The following is a 24675-nucleotide window of genomic DNA, read 5'->3' as shown; positions in this document are numbered from 1 at the left end:
GCATACAGAGGTAATAGCATTCAAGCCCCTGATGCAAATATGAAAAGAGTCGATCAACATTTCGACATACTAAACATGAAGGACTAAGAATTGCACACGTTTTTTGCTTAATCGGATCCACGCAGCACATATCAACTCTCAAACACTAATACTACAATGCAAACATCCCTGCATCCATGTTTGGCTATTTAAGTATGTAACTTCCGATTAGCTAGCTCAAAGCTGAAAGTTACATTCTTGCATCCATTTGAAGGTCGTCAACAAACCAGGACTTCAGATCCTGCACCTCGAACTCCTTGGTTTCAGTCTCATCACATAATCCTCTTTGGAGTCCTGTTGTCAAAGACTATAAAAGTTTGCCTTGCTCCGGCAGCTTATGCTCATTTGGGGTGCCAGGGATCTTAGTCAGTCTCAGTAATTCAAAGATTCTTTTCAAAAATAATCATTGTAACCAGCTGCCCAATGCTATAAATGTTGTTCAGTCATAAAACCCAGTTATGAAGAGCGAGAGGGCCTTTGACTACCGATGTAGTCCGAGGCAGAAGGGGTAAGGCAATTCGACATGTTTATTTCAGAACATTCTACCCTCAGTTGGTGGCATGTTCTGAAATAAACATGTCGAAACAAAAAGACGCACTGGATAGTTGGAGCAAATATTATTGCGTACTGGTTAGACCATCACACAATTTCCTTCTCCCTCAACTCAGCAATAGTAGCTATTAATGGTTTAGGGCCAGCAGACACGAATCATCCCAATATCTCAATCTTCGCATTTAATATAGTATCTAAAGTACATCCAACAAATTAAATGGACTGCGTGAAACCTTACTACAATAGAGTTAAGTTGAAAGCAAAGGGTGAACTAGTACCACTGCGGCTAATAAAGAAATTGGCTAAAAGATACTCTAAAGATCTGATTGAAGAGTGCAAGAACATCAGACCAGATGTATATATTGCAGAAAGAATTGCCAAATGTAAAATTTATAAAACATAGTAAAAATGGTAAAAGCATCTTAGAGGTAGAAGCCAGAAACTACCACAGAAAAGGACACTGAAACAGATTAATCTGCCTCCCACTGGAGACCTCAAAAATTAAATGGAAAGTGCAAAATTGCCTTTATTCTTTGTCGAAAATATTTGAGTTCTCTGCACACCCAAATTTCAACAGAAAACTGAACACTTCAAACCATAAAAAGACAGAGAGATCTTTAATACATGCAGAGAATTACTGAATGTGAACACAGACTAAATAAAACCCTTCTTACTTCATTGAATTGAATCTACCTCTATATTTAGAGTCCATCCTTATCCCACACTGGCAGGCTCCTCAACTACACTTAATTCAAAGCCAGGTTTGAGCATCTTAGGACATGAAAAGTCACCCCACACAAAAAAAAGAAAAAAAAATGCAGCTGATCCTCAGGTTCTAAAACATTTAGCAAAAAAAATAAATACTAATCAAATCGCATCGCAACTTAAGTGCTTTAAGACCTGCCTGTAGCATCGAAACACCCTTCAATTTGTTGATGTATTACCATACAGGAGAAGAGTGGATTGTGTCTCCTCGTTGCCTTAGGACCATCAGCAGTGCTCGAAATAGTGGTATAGTAACCACTACACTTTACTTAACATGTTCAATGAAAAAAAAAAATAACATGGCACGGTAGGATCCTGGCAAGCTTCCTACTTTGAAAACAGCTGCCAGTAACTGAACCGGAGCAATCAAGGTAAATATTTAAATTTATACTTAAAAAGTCTAAAGGGGATTCACTTTTGTCATCAACGGCTATGCAGATGAGAAACAAATTTACCCAAGTCGCCTACCCAGAGGACTGTTGTACTCTTTATAAAGCAGACACTAAAAATAAATTCAATGATGGACTTTTCAACACTGGAAATTAAACTAAATGTCAGACCCCGGTTGGGGAACAAATGCCCCTAACTGTGGAAGCTGAAGTAGTTTGCCACTGTTTTCCTAGGGTGTCCTACTATGGCTCTTCAGAGTGGGTCAAGTACAACTCTTTCCACATTTAACTCAGGCTTGCATAGGTGATCAGGCACAGGCTTCTCGGAGAGGTGTGGGGGCAAAAACTGGCAGACCGCAGTAAAACAATGGACAACAACAAAAGCCAGCCCAGTGCTTTTTTTGGGTAAAAGCTAATTTTAGAGGAAGGGAATAAATAACACAGCCAATTTTGCAGGTGAGGGTGTTAATCTTAATTAATCTGCATCCTCCACATCTAACAGCACTAGCCCTTTTCCATTACTAAATGTTCAGTTCCAACCTAGGTGACAAGGCATTGTAGTTTCATAGCCATCTTCAATAGGGGCATTAATTAGGCTTGGGTGAAGATCCTGCAGACTCCCCCTCAGGTTTAAATGTGCAGTCAGTCACTTTGATCTTATTCTGTAGTGATCGGGGCATAATCAGCCACATGTTCTTCGAACTGGAGTCTGCGTATTGCAGTGCTGTCCCAGCCACAGGCAGGGACCAGGCTAACTGGTTTATGGTCTGCTTTTAGGGTTAATGAGAGAGGTAGAGTGTGGACAGTGCCTTTGCACTGTGCGTCATATCTGTGTGTCAAACTGAATGCAGTTCCGTGGTTGCTGGCATAGTGATCCAAGTGCCTTCAGCAGTTTGTCCTCATCAGGGTTGATGCAAGAAGATCCTACACAAGGCAGTTACAAACCTCTTCTGAGTTGATAAAGATGAATTCCATGGCCCGGTAATAGCTGCAACTGCCTGGAGCTCGCGTTGCCCCAGAAGTTGGTTGCAATGATTAGCTCTCCCTCAGCAGCGTCATGGCCTCTCATGCAGCACCGAATCACAGCAATCACGAGGGGGTATGCAAATAGTTGATCATGGAAAGTGTTTCAGGTGCCGTTCAATAGTAATTGCAGAAGGAGTCCCAGGTACCCTTGTATTGCACGGGTCACCCATGTGTACTTTCAGACAGTCTACTTTCTCTGGGTGTCCTCCTAGACATAACCTTCTGCAGGGGCAGGCAGACTTCCCCCCCCCCCTTCTCTCAGCGAGTTAGCTTCTAAGGCACTACGGACACCCTACACCAGCGAAAAGTGCAGACTTCAGGTCATGTACCTTCACCTATGGGAGACCGGCTGACAAGCAGACACCCGCCTCAATTACACAGCAGTTCCCCTTGTACTCCCTTCCTGGGTCATGAACTTGGAACTGGGACAAAGGAGGGTAGTTTGGAACCCATTGTTATACACCTTTACTAGCAGGGGAGGTTTCAAACTTCAGAACCCATTTGGTGTGGTCATCTTTCAAACAGCCTTCTCATGAAGCTCTCCATACATAGCCTTTGTGTAAAGTGATGCTTTAAACAGGTGGCAGTTAAGCTGTATCCAAGATGGAGCACCACAATATGTGCACAATAAAGTGAGAGATGTCTTCAGCTGGCCGTCCTAAGATTCCTGAGCAAAAATCAGACAGAAAAGCGGGCAGAGACCTAAAAACTGCCTCACCTTGAACAAAAACTGCACTTAGAGCCCTCGCCCCTCCACCAACCAAATAGCAGTTCTCAGGAACTAATCGACTAACTGTTCCTTTAAGGTGCTTCAATGCCCACCCCCTCCTGTTCCCTCCACAGCCCTCCAAGACTAGTAACCGTTACACAAAAGTTCAAATGAATAACTAAGTCAGATGAGAACTTATCGAATAGAAGTCTGTTTGAAACTATTTCGGCCGACGTGTATAGTGGATACAATATCCTCGCTACAAGACGGGTCAAAGGTTTCCTGTGCAAACGTTATAAAGTTTTTCTGCCATTCAAGATAATATTGGAGATTAAGTCCCGGAAAACACCCTTTAAAATCTAATTTTCTGAAAGGTTCATATTCATTTTCTCCCACAAAAGCTTTTCTGAAAGTGGCAAACTTTGCAAACTTCATTTAGTGCAAAATGCAAACATTGAGGTTTTCTGAACTGTAGCTTCAGTATGCAACTCAATGCCTAGCAGGCAGCAATTCCCTGTCCACCACAATCCCACCCTCCCCAAAAACATAACTGATGCCAACTGTTGATCTGCCCATAGGGAACTACAAGTTTGCCTGTACAGTGGAAAATAAGCTAACATTTTTAACCCGCACATTCTTCTCCGGATACTGCAGTAGAGGTTTAATCCTGCAGCATGACAGGACGAAAGCATGTCAAACTGTTGCCAAAGAAAATGTAAATGTTCAGATCTACATAACCTTTGAAATACAATCTGATCAGCTTGAAAAACTGTCAAGCAAATTCCAAGCAGGTCTACTGCGTGTGCAGAGAAAGAAGTCTCCGTTTTTTCACGGCTGGGTCTAGATGACATTTTCAGAGCACCTCGCCCACGCATGAAGCTCAGACAATGCTTCACACAAGCACAGCATTGCAATAAATCACGCTCAGTCTTCAGATCTACGAGTGTAACATGTGGGGAGACTGATAAGTGAATTTACAATTACATTTTATACTTTGTTCATAGGACTGGGTCATGGGACTTTGCAGTAACAAATGGCGGCATGATGAAAACCGATTACAAAGAGCCACTGGGCTACCTCAATGTCTAGTAAAATGACATGAAAGCAATAGGCACATGACACATCTGTTGGAAAGAACCTGGCTTCTGTTAACTGGAGTAGAAGAGCGGCATTGTGCAGTGAAAGTCTCAAATGTGTAATTTATAGAATTCCCACCAGCTGGTTGGAAAGCAGAAACGCCAGCGATGCTCTGCAATCTCAACCAGAACTAGGACACCTCAGTAAAGCGGCATGGTAAAATGTACGCCTTTAACAGTTTTAATGTTGCAGGGACATCCACAATTCAAAGTCTTAGGACTTAATCTTCCACACATCCATACATGTTAAATTTAATTACTCCTATTTTTTTTGCCCTCACCCCTAAATTGAAATACCGTTTGATACTATACTATCGCTGCAAACTAACCGTAAACACATTTCCCTACCTATATCCTAGCACATTTACTCCTTCTCATTATGCCTGCCCCTTTTTCTACTTAGCCAGTTTTGCACATTTGCGTATCACACATAGTTAGTTTTGGGGGGCGAAGGAGGGGTCGATATTCCACAATGAGTTAGAAAGGGGGGTCTGTAATTAGCAGCGGTAGGTACTTTTTTCCATGTAGGGTCCCTTGCTTCTAGTCAGGGTACGGGGGATACACACTTTAGATAACCCCTGCTCACCCACTTGGTAGCTTAGCATGAGCAGACAGGCTTAACCCAAAGATAATGTGTAAAGTATTTGTACTCAAAACACACAGTAACCCAGTGAAAACACCACAAATGCAGACCACGCCAGTTTAGAAAAAATAAGATATGTTTATCTAAACCAAATAAGACCAAAACTATAAAAATCCAACACATGTATCTAAATAGCACTTAAGAGTTCCTTTGCGGAAATAGCACTTGTAGAAACAAATAGCTCTACCTGGGGCTATTACGACATTGTGACAGGCATAAATCCAGGCTACGGCGCCGACCTCAATGTGCGCGGCATCTGGCACAGAGTCATGCGGACCCCCCAAACAATACCTAGGAAAACGGGGTCTATGGGCGATTCACGGCGTAGGAGGCACAGAGGTAGAGCCCGGTTGCCACGGGGGAGGTGAGGCATCGCGTCTGCAAGGAGGAGACATGTCGAGTCCAGGGGAAGACTGCAGCATTGGTAGGGAGGCATCAGTTCTGGTGAGGTGGTGCAAAGTCGAAGAGCTTGTGGAATCACTCTTTTTTGTTAACGGCATGAGACTACTGGAAGGTGGCACTGGCGGTCTGTGCAAGGGCTGGCGTTGGGAAGGATTACTGCAGCCGTTGGAGCTTCGGTGCAGGTGGAGCAGTACATCGTACACTTCACGAGCGTTGCCCCTGGCCTTGGTGCAGGTCACAGCGTCACTGGCAACGTCAGTGTTTTGCATGCTTTCTGTGAGATTCTTACAGCTCCCAAAAGCAAGAACAACCTGAAGAGGCCCAAAACTGGAATAGGCAACTCCTGGCAGGTCAGAACTCCCAGCAGTAGAGTTCAGATGAGCTGGAGGTGATTTTTTGTGTCCGAGACTTCAGAACAGGAGCCAGCACACACAAGCACTTAGACAAAGTCTGGGACTTTGCTGAAGAATCTCCTTTTCCTTGGCAGAAGCAGCAACTACAGGTCAACCCAGCAAAGCACACAGCAAAGGGGCAGTTCTCCCACTTGCTGCTCTTTGCCATGGCAAAAGGTTCCTCTCGAGTCCAGAAGTGATCTAATTCCCTGGGGTTTAAGGTCCACTAATTATACCCCATTTTGTCTTAGTTTTCCTTGTGGCAAGGGTTTCTGAGCCCAGTCCAAACCAGTCCTGCCCTCTATAGTTCAGCATCACTACAGGAGGAGGTGACATAATTGTGCAGAGGAGACACTGCCTATTCAGGTACAAGTGAAACTCCTCCAACCACTCTAAATGCAGCCAAGGTCTATTCTGCTCTGAGTCACCCAGTAAAGGCAGGACACACCTCACTCCCCTTGTGGGGGTCTACAGTGAATGCACAACCCCACCGCCTGTCACTCCAAAACCAGAGAGTCAATACCCAAACCAGCAGAGGCACACAGAATAGTTAGATAAGAAAATGCCTACTGGGGGGGGAGGAGCCTAGCTCGACATCGAGATGGTCGCACAGTAGCTCGGCTCCGCCGGCCTCCCTGCCCAAACTAATCTATCCTGTCGCCCATCCTGCCCAGAAAAGACAATATTTCGCAGACGAAGGTCTGCTGACACTTACTTCCCATCCTGGTGGCTCCGGAGATCAGTGGGCCCGCAGCGGCGTCCTCCTGGGAAGTGCGGCCTCTGGAGTGGAGACCGGGGCCTTGCCTTTAGCGAGTAGCCGGCGGAGACGAGTCGGCGGCGGCCTCCGGTGGAGGGCGCATGCTGGTCGGAGGAGGCCGTTGTGCGAAAAAGCCGGAGGCAACTGAAAGCGCCTGGGTCTACCTTCCGGTGGTCCAGAGGTGAGGTGCAGCAAGTTGTGTGTGGGGGAAGCTGTGCTGGTGGCTCCCCCCCCTTGTTGCCTCGCTCGGCCAGCCTGACTTTCATCGCTCGGTGGTGGAGAGTGGCTCCGGCGGAGTGTTGGCGCCGGAGGGTCCCTCTTCTTTGGTGGCCCTCATCTTTGCGCCATGGCTGCTACGTGATCGATTGAGGGAGATCCCGCGGCGCCCTGCTTGTGGACGCCCCCATGAGTCGGCCACGAAAAGACTGCGTAGTAACCACAAAATGGCGGCTTGTATTGTAAGCTGTGGGACGCCCTGTGATGCTGATACTGTACCTCTGTGCTGTGATGGCACCTGCACCGGGGAGTGTGAGCCCACGATTGGCGACGTCCTGCATGCACTAAGGATTTGGCAGGCGACCCTGATCCGGGATTTTTGTGTGCATGTCGACATGGAGATCGCCATTGCTTCCGAGCCGTCCCCCAGGGATGCGGATGGTTCTGAGGTGGCTACTTTTTGTTTCCCTTACTTTGGTGGGGGCGGGGATCGCATGCAGGAAGAACTGCTGACTGTCAGTGCAACTGATTTACATGACTGCCGGGAACAGCTTATGCATTGCCTTTGGCAAAGATCCAGTGGGTTGCTTCCATTGACCATCCAGCGGTGGCTCCATGACTTCTCATTGCTTTGTTTTATGCTTGCTATCTTTCCATACATCGCGGCGATAGCTAAGAAAGGACTGGGGTGAACCCGTGGGTTTTTTCACCCGGAGGACTTCTGCTCGATGCATGGATTTATGGACTGCCACAAATTGGGATGCCTTGTCTGACCCTTAATATGTAGGATTACTTGAAATCATTCCTGTTTCGTTTTGGGCTACACTAGAATGTTTGTATGGGCAGGGGGTGGGGGCAGTGCGCCTTGTTACATGGTATCCTCTCCCCTTGACTTTCCTCTTTTCCTTTTTATCTGTTTTCTTCTTTCCCTGCATTATCTCACTCTATATTTCGGGTTCACGATTAGGGCGACAGGCACGCTGCTGGGAGGGGTAGGCCATAGCCTTCTGCAGGGGTGCAGGGTGGGGCGGGTGGAAGGGGGTCTATTAGATAGCTCTTTGTTTCTATGGCTCTTATCTGTCCTTTTCTTGGGTCTCAGTTGCTGTGCGTGATCCCGCGGGATGAGTATCCGGGGTGGGTGGGGTGTGTGGGGGGGGGGGGGGGGGGAGGTTTAGGTATTCCCATATGGTATTGTACTTTCGGTGGGGTTCTTTTTTGCTTCTCCTGACTTAACCTCCCCGCCCCTAAGAATGTTTACTGTCTGGATTGTGGATCGCCATTATCGCCGTGGGGCGGGTACAATAACGTGGATTCCCCTTTCCTTTCCCTTTTTTTTCAAATTTTTTTCATTTTCTTTTACTCTCCGGGTTGGGTTGTATGGTGATTGCACCTTTTTCCGTCTCATTGATGATTTGATCATCATGAGTGATGTTTTGCTTGTCATTGGGCACATGAGGTTGCGGGTGGACACTGACTGCAAAAGAATAGCAAGGGTATCGATGGCCTTACCGCTTTGGACTACTCTGATAACTTACTTACGTATTCCCTATTATAATGAAGTTGATTCTGTCCCCCGTCATGTGTACCAAGACGCTTCTTATACAACCGATCCTCTAATATATATATATATATATATATATATATATATATATATATATATATATATATATATATATATATATATATATATATATATATATTCACTGAAAAAACCATAGGTTTCACACCAGTTATAGTTAGGAATTAGCATTTAAAAAACCTATTAAATTCACTGACAAAACCAGTTATAGTTAGCTGGAAATTTTACTGACATAAAACTATTGAAATTCCCACGTTATAGTTAGTTGGACTCACTATAACTTGCGCGCCTGCAATGCACTGCTGATGACGTCACATATTACATCACTCATGACATGACCGAGTGGGGTGGGAATTTCTCTGGGCAGTATTAAGTAAAATGGGCATTACAGGCTCCTACTTAGAGTGGGTTAAGTCTTTGTATGAAGAACCTCAGGCTATGATAAGCTATGGAGGCAAAAACTCCGCCAATTTCAAGATAGCAAGAGGCACAAGACAAGGTTGCCCCCTATCTCCTTTACTTTTTGCCCTGTCTTTAGAACCTTTTTTAAATGCTTTAAACGATCAAACCAATATTGTGCCGGCTTTTCATGGAGATATAGCTCTTAAACTAACAGCTTTTGCTGACGATATAGCAATTTATACACCCGATGTCAATAAAGCTATGCCAGAAATTATAAACCAAGCACAAAAATTTGGGAGAGTTTCTGGGTATAAATTGAATGTAAACAAAACTCAAATCATACTCAATTATACCCCGGAATCACAAATTTATAACACATGTAAAGAAGCCGTTTATTTAGGCATTAAAATTACTGCCAAAGTGGGGGAAATTTTGAAAATAAACTATGATTCATTTTTAAAGGAAACATTCGATAGCCTCAAAAAATGGCATAAAATACCTCTTAGTCTGATAGGGAGACTTAATCTGATTAAGATGAAAATATTACCCAAGTTGTTGTATTTGTGTAGAGCTATTCCGCTGCAACCAAATAAACTTTTTTTTAAAAAACTAGACGGCATATGCAGCAGTTTCCTATGGGGCTATAAAAAGGCAAGAAGGGCGATTAAATTCTTGACATTACCTATCTCTAAAGGGGGTCTTTCTTTCCCAGACTTTAATCTTTATTTTTTAGCTACATTTTTTTCACGAATAAGGAGCTTGTTAAAAAACACCCCCTCTTTATTTTTTCATCAGTACATGCTAGGAGCCGACTCAAACCAATTTCTGCTACGAGTTCACGACCCAAACTACTTCAAGCGGGTCAAATTCAAGACGGCTAAGCATGCTATAAAAATCTGGGATAAAATTCTACTTATTAGTAAAAGCACATTTTTTAACGCTGAACTTAGATTATGGAATAACCCCGCTCTTCCGGGCGTATTCTCTGATGGTTCGGCGAGCCGATGGATCAGACATGAAATAACCACACTAGGAGACCTCTATGGCACTAATGGACTGACCGATTTCGAGAACCTAAAAATTACCAATGGGCTCACAGAAGATATGCATTTTAGATATAGACAATTGAGAGACTTTTTTCTTAACAAAATGAAAATAACGGAAGTGAAACACTCAGACATTCTTGTGTGTATCTACTCTGACAAAACAAAGTCGTTGATAAAAGCAGGATACCAATGGCTAACTAAAGACAAGGAAGGAAACACAGCTCAAATTGCTGCTAAATGGTCTCGTAGGTTAAATTTAAACATAAACTCGAACCAGATTAGAAACTCTTTAACCCACTTAACTGATATAGTACACTCCTCTAATCTCAGAATGCAACTATACAGAACAACTACTGAGCTGTACTATACACCACAAAAAATATCTAGATGGACCCAAGGACACTTGATTTCAGACAAATCTATGTGTGTCAAATGTAACACAGTCGCGGCGGGAGTTGAACACATGCTATTTTCCTGCCCCGCATTTTCCATCTTTTGGAACGATATCTCCGACCACTGTAGAGCTAACCAGATATCTATGCCGGAGCTTACTGGACAACTGGTTCTATTAGATATTCAAGATACCAACACCCCATATAAGGATATCATAACGATTCTGCTAGCTTGCGCAAGACTAACTATAGCTAGGGGATGGATATCTAAAGAACCCCCTAGAGTAGCAGATTGGCTCGCATTAGTTCACGAAATTAGAACTATGGAACTTTCCTTAGCCAAACATAGAGGCCCAAAAGCTCTTATCAGAAGAGAAAAGATCTGGAAACACTTTTTTGAAGGGCAAGATGGGGGGACAGGCCTTTAATGACTATCTTCTTTGTCCTTTTTTTTTTTTTCTCTTTTTTTTTTTTTTCTTTTTTCTTTATCTTTTTCGATTTGTTCCCACACATTTACCATATAACTGTTACTTTTTATTTACGTTAACTGTTCAAAATGATATTAGTGGTAAAACCTTGTTAAAACATGAACTGTATTATGGCACGGAAGTGTAATGGTTTTGGTCGTATCTTGCAATAATAAAAATTATTCAAAAAAAAAAAAAAAAAAGCAAAGGCACATCGGGCTACCAGTCCCTACAATTTTGCCAAGTTTGGTGGAAATCCATTCAGCCGTTCGGGCTAAAAGTGAAATCGACCGCCCTATGGAAATTAACATGGGGAAAACGCGTTTTGGGACCCCCCTTTTATCTCGGCCCCCGCTTGACGAATCCCCCCCAAACTTTCAGGGAAGGACCGGACCGCCATGAGACCATTTTCCTGAAAATTTCAGGCAGATTCGTCAACCGGCGCCAAAGTTATTCAAAATAGAATGTTGAGATTTAACATTGAAAATTATCCTAACTATAACTACCTACTGGCGACCGCCAGTAGGTAATATATATATATATATATATATATATATATATATATAAAATTAACCTTCAGTGATCCTTTACCGGGGGTTACGCTCCGTTAGCATTATAGACTTGCATCAGTGGGTAGTGTTGCGTGACCATTCCATACTTTATTACTATTGGTGTCTTCCAGTTTGTTCCGTGGCCGGCCTCCGGGTTGTAGGCCCGTATTTGTATGTCACCATTTACACGAATAAAGGTTTTCAAATTTTTTTTAAAAAAAAGCCTACTATTAAAAGTAGAATTTTTAAATTAAACAAACATTTCTTAAATTCTGAGCTCAGATCCTAAACGCCATTTCTCGATCTGGTCCCAATGGTCAGTTATACTTGCAAGATGTTACCAACTGCCATGTGAGCCTTTATGATTTAATGGTGAAAAACAATTGTTAGTATTTCATCATCAGGACATGTAAAAACACACCAGCACATGTCCTACCTTTTACCTACACTGACGCCCTGCCCATGGGGGTACCTTGGACCTACCTTAGAGGTACCTTACATGTAAGGGAAGGTTTGGTCCTGGCAAGTGGGTGCGCTTGCCAGGTCGACATGGAATTTAAAAACTGCATGCGCAGACACTGCAGTGGCAAGTCTGAGTCACATTTGAAAAGTCTAATTGTGTGGGTGGCACAATCAGTGCTGCAAGCCCACTAATAGCATTTGATTTTACACGCCCTGGCACACTTAGTGTGTCTTACCAGTCATCAAATGGCCAATCATAATAATTTACACAGGGAGCTCTTGCACTTGATGACACTGATCAGCAGTGGCAAAGTACCAAAGCATCGAAGCCAGCAAAAACTACTTCCTGTATTTTTTTATGCGGTGCTAGATTTAAAGGCAAAACGTTTAGGGAAACCATGCCCAAGATGCTAAGTTTAACAATGAGGGAAAGAACTTCCTTTTATTGAAAAAAGTGTCTTTATTTTGGGAACTCTAAATCGGAGTTTCACTAACATCAGTGGGGCCTTCTGCTCTGCTAAAAAAATTCTGAGGACCCAAAGTGAAAGAGCAAAAACGTGTGCTAGTATCTGGGTGGGGTCTTGTGTTGCACACTAACAAGATTTACAGGCAAATATGTGACCTTTTATCTTAGTTAAGGCTGCAATTAAAACTTCCTTGAACTGCAGATGATGCAACTGTTCACAGATTAAGCCAGATAAAAGCTGCAGAACCTCATGGTTCAGGGACAGGCTTTCCCACCTGTGCCATCTGCCCCGCATGAATTTCTGCAAGGCATTGCTCTTTTCAGGGTAACTACTCTGATTCTTGACATTTTAGCTTTCACTCTTCCAAGTACAGCTGAATTAGACCAGAAACAAAGCCCCGGTCACAGCTTTGGCCTGAGCTCCTCTACACAACTCCCCGAGTTCAAAGGCAATCCAAGAAGTAGAACATATTGATGGTTGGATTCTACTCAATTCTGTGGGAACATATATAGTAAGTACCATTAAAAAATCTTATTTCCATCAAGTGCATTCATTGGCAAGGGGCAGAAGGGGATCCAATTAGGACATAACTTGTAGGGAAGGTTCTTGTTTTTCAGATCACCCCAAGCACATCAGAAAGGGATGTTTGGGCAGGCATTGGGAAAACCGAGAGAGAGACCTGAGGTAAGACAACACAGCGCAAAAACGGCAACATGTACAAAAACCGCTTTGGTTAATTTGTTGCAAGGTAGGTGTCTGGGCTGAAGATGGAGATGCGGACCAGTGGACTTCAAAGATGGGAAGCAATGGAATTACAGTCATCCTCGCACAGGGATCAACATCTTGTGCAACCTCCAATTGGACCTTTCACAGCACACCACTCCGATTCGGACTAGGTCTTAAAGACATAGGTGCAATCAGAGGTAAGCATTAGAGTTATGGAAAACCAGTCCTCAGATCTGCTAGCATCTAGCCATTTGGTCTGTACTATGCCAGCCAAAATACACGTCCTCGTGACCAAATGTGCCCTTCTCCATTTCCGATATACTAGCGGTGCTCTGAATACTTTCCCACACAAGCTGCGCCCTAGTTGAATATCTGGCTACCGTAAAGAAGTCCCTCTTCCACCCCCTCCGTCACCCTGCCAGTTACAGGCAACCACAGATTTTACAGTGGTGTTAAAAGGGGAAATCTGTGAATGTTTGCTGGGATGGATGTAGGCTTGTGAGGGGGGGGGGGGTGTAAATCACTACATTTCGCTATGGGATTGGGTACTCGACAAACGGATTAGGTCACAGTTTAGATCTCTGATTTGGGGGCAAAAAAAAGTGTTAAGTCTGCCCAAAAGATCCAGATGGAAGACTACTGGTCAGAAACATAGAATGGCCATCTCTGGGCTCTATTCTTTGTCCATGCTAACACCTTTAACATTAAAAATAATCATCATTATAAAGTCCCAAGGAAGAATACAAGACTAGCCTACTCCGTCGTTCACTGCGTTTGAACTCTGCACCTCTTCAAGTCACCTTACTACAGTCAGCTGCCTAGCTGGTTACAGGAGCAAAAAAGTTCTTAGCTAATCTCCCATTGTAAAAAGTCTTAATTGGCTCCCATTTCAAGAAAGATGGCATGTGCTAAGCATCAAAAAATACGAGCCACCAAACCTCCCTATTACAAACGGTCTATGAAAAACTAGAGGCAGACACTGCCCACTTGTAAAAATTGCTAAAACTACATAAGCCAGAACTACTAGGTAGGCATTCTATTGACAAGCTGCCAAGATTACGGACTCCAACTCCCTCAGGCTAAACCCGGAACTTCCTGCGTTCCATAAGACCTTGGGGTGTAGTAAGAAAGATTCTGTTAGTCAGAGAGGCTGTGTGTTTTTAAAGTCATAAACCACTGATCTGTGTTGGACATCACTGTCCTAGTGGTCCCCGCTACAGAAATTCATTAGGGAAAATAAAACTAAACAAACTGGGTATGTCACAGTATATGAAGAGTAGATTATTAGAGGGACATGGCTTCAGGCAAGAACTGTTACTTAAAACGTAGCAAGAGTTACTCTGCTATTAAACACCAGTTAAGGTAAAACGGGTGGATAGTTTAGCAAAAAATAAAAAAGCTATATTCTTCCTCCAGATTGACACTGATCAATATTTATATCAATTTATATGAATATTCTAAATCTTACCTAAAAAGTAAGGATAGGTTTAGTTTTTTTTCGGCAGCATGCATCAGATAAATATAAGATAACTTGGCGGACCGAAATGAGAAAGAGCTCCACTAGTGTAAATAAAATAGCACCCAAGAATTAGCGAAACGTGATTTTTAAGAGCTACTCAGACGGGTCTAAGAAAATCCCAGCACCAAACAAAGCAAATGCATCACACATGTAAATAGGTGCCTTACCACAACATCTAATACAGGTTTCCATAGTTGCACCTTCCACATATATGGAGTAGGTATAAGTAAGTGAAGGGGGATTTTACAAGCTGCAGAGGTTGATTTTAAATGAAAGATATAAAGGTAACATCGAGGAGTTATTTGGAGAAAATATTCGGAGAATTAGAAAAAAAAAATCCCTGCCCATCTGAAAATACATAATGGTGTAACTATTTCATAGCTATCAAGTGGTGAGTGTATTAGCTGAAAACAAGTTAAGACTGTTAGAGGGCGCCACATGAAGCTCAGGCATTTTCTAGTATGGTTTGGCATTGTTATTCTTAGTTATTGAAGTAAGAGGAAATTGCATGTTAAACATTTGCCAACTAACCGTATATTATGAGTTTTCCCATTGGCTTCAATAGATTAAATGCTTTGCATGTGTCCGAGCCGCCCAACGGATCCAAGATGATGTCCACACCTATCAATAAGAGGAGGAAAAAGCAACATGAGCATTCGAGTCTGAACCCTCCATCTGTGGCAATGTCACTGACTCTCAGCCAGAAACACATTTGTCTTCCAGCCACACACATAGATACCCTTTACACAGGAAGGCACCATTGGCAGAAACAAACAAATCTAGTTGCGTGCAAAATGGCAAAGTTTGGGCAGAGGGGAATGCAGGTAGAGTAGATCAACAAAAGAAATGGTCTTTAGCTTCGATCTGCAACTTCACCTCTTCAAGGCTTCTTACATGCAGCTGCCTAACCAGATCAAACAAAAAAAAAATGGGGAAAGCATGCACCGTTTCTCTACAGTAGCATCTAGGCGGATAACACAGATTAACTCAACATACACTGGCTTCCCCTTGTAATATCAAATATGGATAAGTACACCACTACATATCCCAATATATTTATTAAAATTCACAACTTATAGAAGGAAGTGCTTTATTCTAGAAACAAGCATGTAGTCAGGAATTTACCTTTCGGGGAGACTTTCCGGACCTCTTCTACGTAATCTGCTGTCCTGTAGTCTATCGGATGAGCAACCCCACTCTCTTTAAGAAATTCATGCTTAGCGGTTGAGGCAGTGCCAAAAATGGTCACATTGTCTACAGTTTTACAGAGCTGGACCGCCGCCGTCCCCAAACCACCTGGATAAAACAGAGCAGGGGTCTCATTAGTAATCAGTTTACAACTTTCCTATACAAGTTTTATCATCGATTCCAGACATTATATTCCCTTCTAAATCTAGAAGATCTCAATAGCGTTAAAAAGCAACCAATCACCAACATGCTGAGAACACCAGACACAACAGTCCTTTCCTATGTTATACTAACCATGGAAAGGCCTATAGCCAACGTCTAGAGATTGCCTCTAAAGTGTGATGCTTTTTAGAAGCTCTTGCTGGAATACAGGTTGATAGGGTATCCAAAATTAGCTTTTGGGCTTCACGTCGGAGCATTAGACCTGTTCACTTGCCATGACTTGACGGGTCATGGATTATTTTTGTATAACAGAAGACACAGGCCTAATTTACGTGGAAGGGCTAATTTTTAAACCACCTCCTTGCGTTGTGACCTGTACAGCATGTTTAGAGGGGAAGGTAATCTTTTATTGACAGTTTGATCCAGTGTGATCTTGTAACACTTCTACAAACACCATGTACTGCTGAGTGAACCTGGCCTGTATTGAAATTCCTTTTGCAAAAAGCACTAAAATGCAAAATACACTGCTTAACAAAGAGGCTACAGGAAGAGAAACGCTAATGACCAACAAAACTAGGAGTAGACTCTTCAATCCACCTTCCAGGTGAATTCTTGCTAGATATTGGTGACAGTCTATTGATGGGTCCAAGTATGAAGTATTATTGGAGACTGCAAAAAAACAAACAAAAAAAAAAACTCACAAGGTAAAAACCCCAGTACATTGAAGGTGTTGATGCATCCTTCAGTACAGCCTTTTTTTAAGTAGTGTTCCTAAGCAATAATGTGTGGCCTCTTCTCTAATTAAAAAACCTCTTGGGTAGAAAGGAATCTTCCAGCAGACATCACTAGGCAAATTAGGGCTTAGCAGCACAAACTGACTCGCGCTTCCTCCTGTTAAACTCTGCATGACTTGCGACACTGCTTGTTAATATAAAGGTTTGTGTTCAGTGACAAGTTTAAACCCATTCATATAATGTATACCGCTTCCAGGCACAGGGGCCACTTGTTTGCTCCTCATCGCCACATCTGGTGGCTGCAATACTCGGTAAAACACATGACATCATTGCCCAAAAGCTGTGAAAGAGTGTGGAGACCACATACCATCAATGCAGTTCAGGCCCCTCAGTCTCCAACAATAATTTCAATGGGCTCCAAAGGATGAGGAAACACATTTACTTGAATTCCAAAGGAAAGTCAGAGGAACTACAAAAAGAAGATTATCTCTGAACCCAGCTGCAGCATATTTGATCTAGAAGTGCTTTCCCAAAGATCAATCAATCCTGTTGAAATACGAATCCACTCTTTCCAGCTGCTGGTGACCACAGATAAGGGAAGATAATGCAACATGTGATATACACATGCTCTGCACATCACTTCCTGCCAGAAAAGAATTTACTTCCTGGTGACATTTTGTCTTTCCTCTCAGCAATTGGAGCTTTCCTTTACAAGCACCACATCTTTCCTGTTTACACATGGAATTGTTCGCTCATGCAAAAATAGGGCGTGCGTCCATTTATTTCAGCCTTTTGGGCCCTAATGCATGTGGCGTAGTGACGTGCACAATTCCATGGTTCGTGCAGTAGCACCATGGACAATTACTACAACCGCAGCAGAACATCCTTCCTCAGAAGGCTGGGCTTGGTTCCATGCAAACAGCAAGTGCAAATCAAGGCTGGCAGCGGGCACCTCGGTATACTAGTTCTAGCACAGAAAGAGCCTGGCCAAGATTTTATAATGGTGTTTTCAAGTGCCAGTGCATTCAGATAGCTGAGCGTCTATAATTAAATTAATTACAGTGCTTGGACTATGCAGAAACCCAAGGAATTTCTCAAACGTGACAGCAGCTCTATTTGGGACTGCACTGAGCACTCCAGCCACACCATTGGGCAGGGCTGGCTGGTGTCCCAGGCAAAGTGAATTTGCCACGGTGCCAATTCTGCATCAACTAAGCAGAGCTTGTCTCATGGGAAATCTGGGGGAATGGCTACCTCATACTGGGTGCGGAATCAGGCCAACTAATCATTTTAGGGCAAACGTCCAAATGTATTGCCAAAACATAAAGTGGTTTTAGGGGAAGTGCTGAAGAGAAACTCATAAATTCATGGAATACTTGAGGCCTGGCAATGAACATGCTGCATCATTTAATTTTTGTTCAGTAACCAATCGTGTTTGGCTGAATAAGACTGTATTCCACTTCCTGGAACAGGACTTCAAGATTGGCTAAGGCCGAGTATGCCCCTTGCACACAGACATGAAAGCAATCCCGCCCTTCCATGCTTTTGCTCTGTGAATAGTAAAACAACATGAATACAAACTTCATGCTACCTCTGATCCAGCAGCAGTAGTTCCACTCCCTGGGTGCAAGTAACCTCTCAATCGGTCACCCATTCCAAAGGATAAGGGACTAGTAGCTCCAGAGTTACCCACTGGATGGTAGAGCGACCCCTACTGATGGCATAGGAGGCCACTTTTTCTTACATGTTAATAGAGTAGATAATCTTTGCTTCCTGGCCAATGCCTTGTCACCGCTGGTAGAAAGATAGGCATGACGCCCACCGATAAGGAGGCTGAGACTCAGTCTCTGCAATTGTCATGGCCACGGAAGCACAGTCGAAACAGGCTGAGGTGGCCCACTTTCTGCTACAGCCATGTCAGAGGGTGACCAAGGAAGAAGGGTGGAGTGGTCCTTTTGGGCGGGGAGGGGCAATTCCTCAGATTTCACCAATGGGCTACCAGGGCTCAAACGAAGGGAGGAGAAGGAACCGGTCATCTCCAATCTTCAGCCAGAGAAGGATGGATGGGCGGGGGGGGTGAGGGGAGGTCAGAACCTCACCCTCCCTATGCAAGGCGATTTATTCCAGTTTCCAAAAGACGCGCTAGAAATCGGGAAGGTAGACTTCAGCCTTTGCAAAGAGGAATCCCAGGGACTCTCACGCAAACAGGAGCCTCTGATGGCCAGAATTAGTAACCTCTGGATCCCTCAAGCGGTAAAGGAAAATCATTATTAGGGGCTACTAAACGATTGGATAGTTAGTGAAGTATAATTCATAATCCCTACTGGACTTGCTGTTATGAACGCTCTAAGTTAATAGAGGCATTAGAGAAAAAAAAACTCATTTTGCAAACATGGTAAAAAAAAATAAAAAGAAACAAAAACCACACAAGTTTGTAAAAAGCATAAATAACTTACCTGCTAATAAAGATTCTATACCGAAATACCACTCTGCCGTGGGATCACTGTGCCTGATTTAAACTGCATTTAATATACCACTGTCTCAAGTTTGGAGGGCTAAATTACGTTTCAGGATTCGAACACAAGACCTACACATTGTAGATTTCAGCAAAGAGCGTTTAATTCAGTGGCATCCAATGGCCATCCAAACCTGCACGTAGATACCAAAAAAAAACTTGACATTTTGTGAAAACAAAAAGACTGAAGCCACTCCACTGCCATCTCCTGCTTCAGCCCCACATGGTCATTTTTTTTATTGTTTTTTTTTTCTATCCAGTGCCAGCAGTGACAAGTTTTTTTATTTTTGCCGATGCTGAATAGCATTTTCAAAAACCATTGAAAAGTAGATTTTCATTGGCAAAGTCAAAAGATAAGACCAGCTTTATTTTCGAGTGCTTGTTATGCTATGCAATGTATTCCATAATAGCTTGGACATTTTTGAATATTTTTTATTATTTTTATATATCTCAGTATCTTTAAAGGTAGATTAATGAAAAATAGTAGTGCCCTTACAATTGTTATTCTTACACTAAAGGCCTCACCACAATGCAGGGCGGAAAGCCCCAGCCCGACAGTCTGAATTTCATACACCGCGTCAGCCACATGGACATTTTAATCCGTTTTATTTTTTATAAAACAAAAACATTTGCACACCATATTCAAAAAGTATTTGAAAGTTGTAACATAAAAGTCACTGCTCGGGCATGCAGTAGTGGTCGCGGCGATGCAGAAACACTGGAAAGGGGGCTGGCGGAACTGGACACGACCATGGCCTGTCAATATGTGGTGATGGCTGCGGGAACGATCAAAGCGGTTACCTGCCTCCACTCTAGAATGCTACATGAGGGACTAGAGCCACTTACTACACTGAAAGAGAAATGCGAGGAAAGTATAGGCAAACCTATACCAGACACGGTCTGGGGACATATTCTGAAGAGGACATGGAAGGGTTGCAGAAATGCCAGCTTCCAGCAGGTGCATTTTTTTGTACTACATAGAGCCTATCTGACTCGGGGAAGATCAGACGGTACTTCTGGGTACAAGACACAGTGTGCCCGAGATGCTTAGCGCCTGAGTTGGAGCTTGACCATTTATTATGGGGTTGCCCGAAGCTAGGGACGTATTGGCCTGAGGTGGGGGAGCTTCTGAACGCAGTTACGGACCGTGAAGTGGAGTTTGACATGGCGACATGCCTACTGCTTTGGTTCCCTCACACGACCAGAACAAAAATTACGAGTAAATTTATTGACCTAGGACTCATATTAGCCCAGAGAGAGATTACCTGGCACTGGAAATCCAAGGAGGGCCCATCAGTTAGGAGATGGATGAATGAGCTGCTGAAATGGTCCAGATGTGAAGGTGTGATTAGATTGCGGCAGGCTGCTAGGACCGCTAACGACAAGAGCTTGGAGAATGCGAGGGCTTGGGAGACAATAGTGCAGGCTTTGAAAGACTATCTGACAGAGGATGAAGAGTAGAGGCATCCGGAGAGGGGGGGTTCCGTGGGGCATGTAAGAACAAATGCATAGAATCATCAAGTGGCGAACTCTTGAGTCAGAACCTGCAATTACAACCCACATCAACAGCAGTTAGGGGGAGGGAGGGGAGAGGAGGGGGTTGGCTAGAAATGAAGGAAGAGGAAATCCGGGCGAAGACACTTTGTGTACACATGGATTGGTTATCGATAGTCACCAGAGAATACCACCACGGGAGGGCACTAGAATGGACTGAATAGAGTTGGCACTGATGATACTGGCGTCACCCACAATGGGTGGCTGACTATAATTGGCGGTGAATTGTGGGGGGGGTGGTGCGGAGGGGGAAGGTAGTTTGGAGGGTATAAAATGCAGATACTAAATTATGTTGTTGACCAGACATCTCTATGAGATGGACACCATGACATCTTTGCTGGAACGTACTGGTACACCGCCCAGCCTCCGGGATGTGGGCTGAATGGCTGTGTGCAATCTTATTGACGAGAATGTGCTTTACGATGTCAAGAGTGAGAAGGTTGACCTACTTTGATGCTTTATTTATAACTCTGCAATAAAAACATATTTAAAAAAATAAATAAATAAATAAAGTCACTGCTCGTGGCAGGGGGATTATTTAATTACAAAAAAAAAAAAATCTGATTCGTTGATCCACAAATGAAAGTAGCTGAAATGGCTGGGCGTCAGCTTGTTTTGTAGTCTAGAAAAGCGCTGTGATGCACTCGGATGTCTGCTGGGTTAGATCATTCAGATAGTGAGCATTATTTATGAGAAAGAAAATGAACAGTAAGATAAGAAAAAGTCGATAAAAGAAGGTCAAAGCAGCTGCCAGTAAGGAGGAGAAAACTCATTTACCTGCTGCCATGTGAACAAGAATGTTCTGATTGGGCCTCAGATTGCCACAGTCGAAGATGATCATGTATGCGGTGATGTAAGTAACCAGAAAAGCTGCTGCTTCCTCAAAGCTCATCCCTTCTGGCATGATGTACGTGTGGTTGGCTTGGACAGTAACCAACTCCTGCCACAGCCCCGATCGGTTGAGCACCATCACTTTATCACCAACCTAAAAAAATAAACAAAGGAAAACTTGAAACACCAGCTTATAAAAATACTTTGATAGATGCAGTGCAGAAAAGGAACAAAATGAAACCAAAACTCCATACTTCACTCTTGATCAGATCAGTTACAAATAATGGGGCAATTTAATTGCCAGCGGTTCAATAGGCTACTACTCTGGGTAACTTAAATCAAAGAGGCCAAAGTCTCCGAAAAGCAATATTTGTTCAAATCCCAAGGCTCTGAAACCCCTTTCTAGGTAGAATGAACAAATGTACTACTTCAAGAAGTTAAACTGCTAGCAGAATTCTTAGGGCCCGCTTAAGAGTTTGGTGGTCTATGGACCTCCAGACTCGTGGAGGCGAAGTGGTGGCGGTCTCCCGACTGCTCGACTGAGTTGAGCGGTCAAAGACACAACCTGCCTCAACCGAAAGCGAACCGATGTTCCCTGGCGATGTTAGAGGTATCAATATGCTAGGCGGAACTGCTGCGTTCCTGCCAAACATACTAGGAGTTTCCTCTGTTAGGGTTTTTCATGGTGTTTCCTCCTCCATGAAAACCCTGGTGCAAAGCAAACAAAGGTGGCCCTGTAGGGCCCCTTGGTGCCTCTGCGCCCTGTGTTCATGACTCTAGTTCCTGCATGGCATGGACATTTTAGTTCATGCCATGCAGGAACTGTTTTTGGACACGCTCATTGCGGTGCCCACTTGTAGAGGCACCGCTGTGGGAATGCCAAAAAAAAAAAAAAAAAAAGCCCGCCAGACAAGAGGAAACTCCTAATCAGGGAGGCAGTCAGTCCGACCACAGCTTTGGCGGTGCAGCTGCGGGGCGGACCCAGCGCCGCACTGCCAAAGACGTAATCAGGCTGTTAGCGAGTTGAAACAAGGCAATACCTAGACTGTGAAAGTTTGCCCTGGGTCTCAGATACAAGTTGACTGAATTCCAGTCTTGACCCTAGCTAGAAAGCCAAGGTTATCAATACTGATACGAGGCCAAACAATTGTATTTGTGACTTTTGATGTCAATTCTAGTCTTGCCTAGGCTTGTTTTTCGCAGACTTAAACCGATTTCTGTACGTGAACTTCCTTCTGTGTAACAAAAACAACAAAGTATAAAATGTCTTTATTATACCACAGCACGTGCAAGTTTATCTGTGAGCGGCACATCAATTGTTCTGATTCTCTCTTCAAATCTACTAGTTTGGTAGTGGGCGACAGGAGTCTATATCCATGTGTTAAGTCAGCCCCCACGTCCCCATGGCCTTCAACTACACTTGATCAAAAAGCTACTTGCACTGTGGTTGCATTATAGCTTCCCGTCATTTCTAAAGACGTTAATTGAAATTCCTCCCCCACAGATTAAGACACAATTATTCCTCATTCTTCCTTGCCTTTGAAGGAAGGGAGTAGGCTCTCCATTCTTTCCACGTGAAAGTATGAATGCAGCACTGGCAGCAATGGGATCAGCATTTATTGTGTTAGTTTCAACTATATGGCCTTGAACTTTCTGTAGCCGCATCCACAATTTCCATGTTGGAGTCCTTGCTCTGTGTCAGTGTGGGCCGCTCCTCAATGAGGTGGAATGATTTTCCAGTGTCTCCAGATGTGGAGTTAGGAACCCCACCATTTCCATAGGGTTGTGTGGGTGGAAGGAGACTGATCGCATGTCAAAGTTAAACCTGTTCTGCTGTCTAGGAGGTGGACTTGTGGGGCGCTGGGAAACCAGTTTGCCAGCTGTACGGCTGTGGACCAGTGTAGCATGCATAAAGTTATTTATGGACTATCTAATGCAGTGGTTCTTAACCTGTTGCCCGAGAACTCCTGGGGGGTCTGTGAGGCCTATTTAAGGGATCTGCGCCAGTTTTACAAAATTAAATATTAAAACTAAAATTAAAAAGTATATGCAAACCCAGAGGCAACATTCAAAATGTTCTATATTTGATTGTGAATTAAATATAATTTCACTATCTGAGCAAGTGTTTGATGTATACTTGTTTCTGTATCTGTGTATTGTTTTGAGGATCCAATTATAAAAATTGTTTCGGGCAGGATTGAATCAGGGGAGGTCCACCTATTCCAGTAATGATTCAGTGGGTGTCCACAGTCAAAAGCTTATGAACCGCTGATCTAATGTGTTCTGTCGTTCTCAAACATGTTAACTGTAAAAACGACACTACATGTTTCTCTAGGCATTCTGCGCAATTGGTGGTTTAGCTAAATTTATCTGTAAAAACAGCAAACATGCATTAAGTAGGACAGACATGTTAGGTTAAAAAAAAAAAAAAAAAAAAGAGTTTACAATACATTTGTTGCGATTAATTTGGGTGTGTTGAGAAGGAAATCATTTTCCAACGTGAGGTGTAATTAAGATAAACAACTTGCTACACTTGGGCTGGATCATTTTTAAATGCAATCTCAATTTACTTCTAGGTCTTGCTTAAATGGAAAAATATACAGAAAAACTGCAAAAATGAAGATCCATTAGCAAATAACTTTCACTTTCACTTAATGCACTGAATAGGACTTTCATTGGGGGCAAAAACTAAATGTTCCAGGGTTCCTGAGTTGGTGCAGGTAAGGGGGAGTGACAAATCTACCACAATATGGATGTGTATTACAGCACAAACCAATTTCCTCAAAATATTATTCAAAAATGGTTTGAATAATCTCTGAATTTACTCGGCATTCACAGTCAGTGTTAAGATTCGAGGTAGGCTATGAATGATCGAAGCTGCTGAAAGACGGTCATTAGTATTTTTAAAAAAATCTTCAAAGACAGTTATAGTTTTATGTATTTGGGGGCTGCAGGTTTACCTGGTAATTTACTACATTTAGATAACTGCTGTTAGGGAAGAGGAATAGTGTGCTAAATTTAGAATACACCATGTCCATAGGGAGTTAACCCAGA

The 24675-nt window shown here is 43.2% G+C and overlaps 1 protein-coding gene across 1 annotated transcript in view; it reads right to left on the bottom strand.

Annotated features, from left to right (window-relative positions):
• Positions 1–24675, bottom strand: part of VAT1 (vesicle amine transport 1) — a 197473-nt gene that overhangs the window by 54474 nt on the left and 118324 nt on the right. The window contains exons 2-4 of the mRNA XM_086924054.1: positions 21568–21775; positions 15763–15933; positions 15169–15258 (exon numbers count right to left, since the gene is read on the bottom strand). Coding sequence (XP_086780180.1) covers positions 15169–15258; positions 15763–15933; positions 21568–21775 — 469 coding nt within the window. The remainder of the gene's footprint in view (positions 1–15168; positions 15259–15762; positions 15934–21567; positions 21776–24675) is intronic.

Source organism: Lissotriton vulgaris, chromosome 5 (assembly GCF_964263255.1).
Source record: "Lissotriton vulgaris chromosome 5, aLisVul1.2, whole genome shotgun sequence".
NCBI lineage: Eukaryota > Metazoa > Chordata > Amphibia > Caudata > Salamandridae > Lissotriton > Lissotriton vulgaris.
This window is presented reverse-complemented; position numbering and strand designations above follow the sequence as displayed.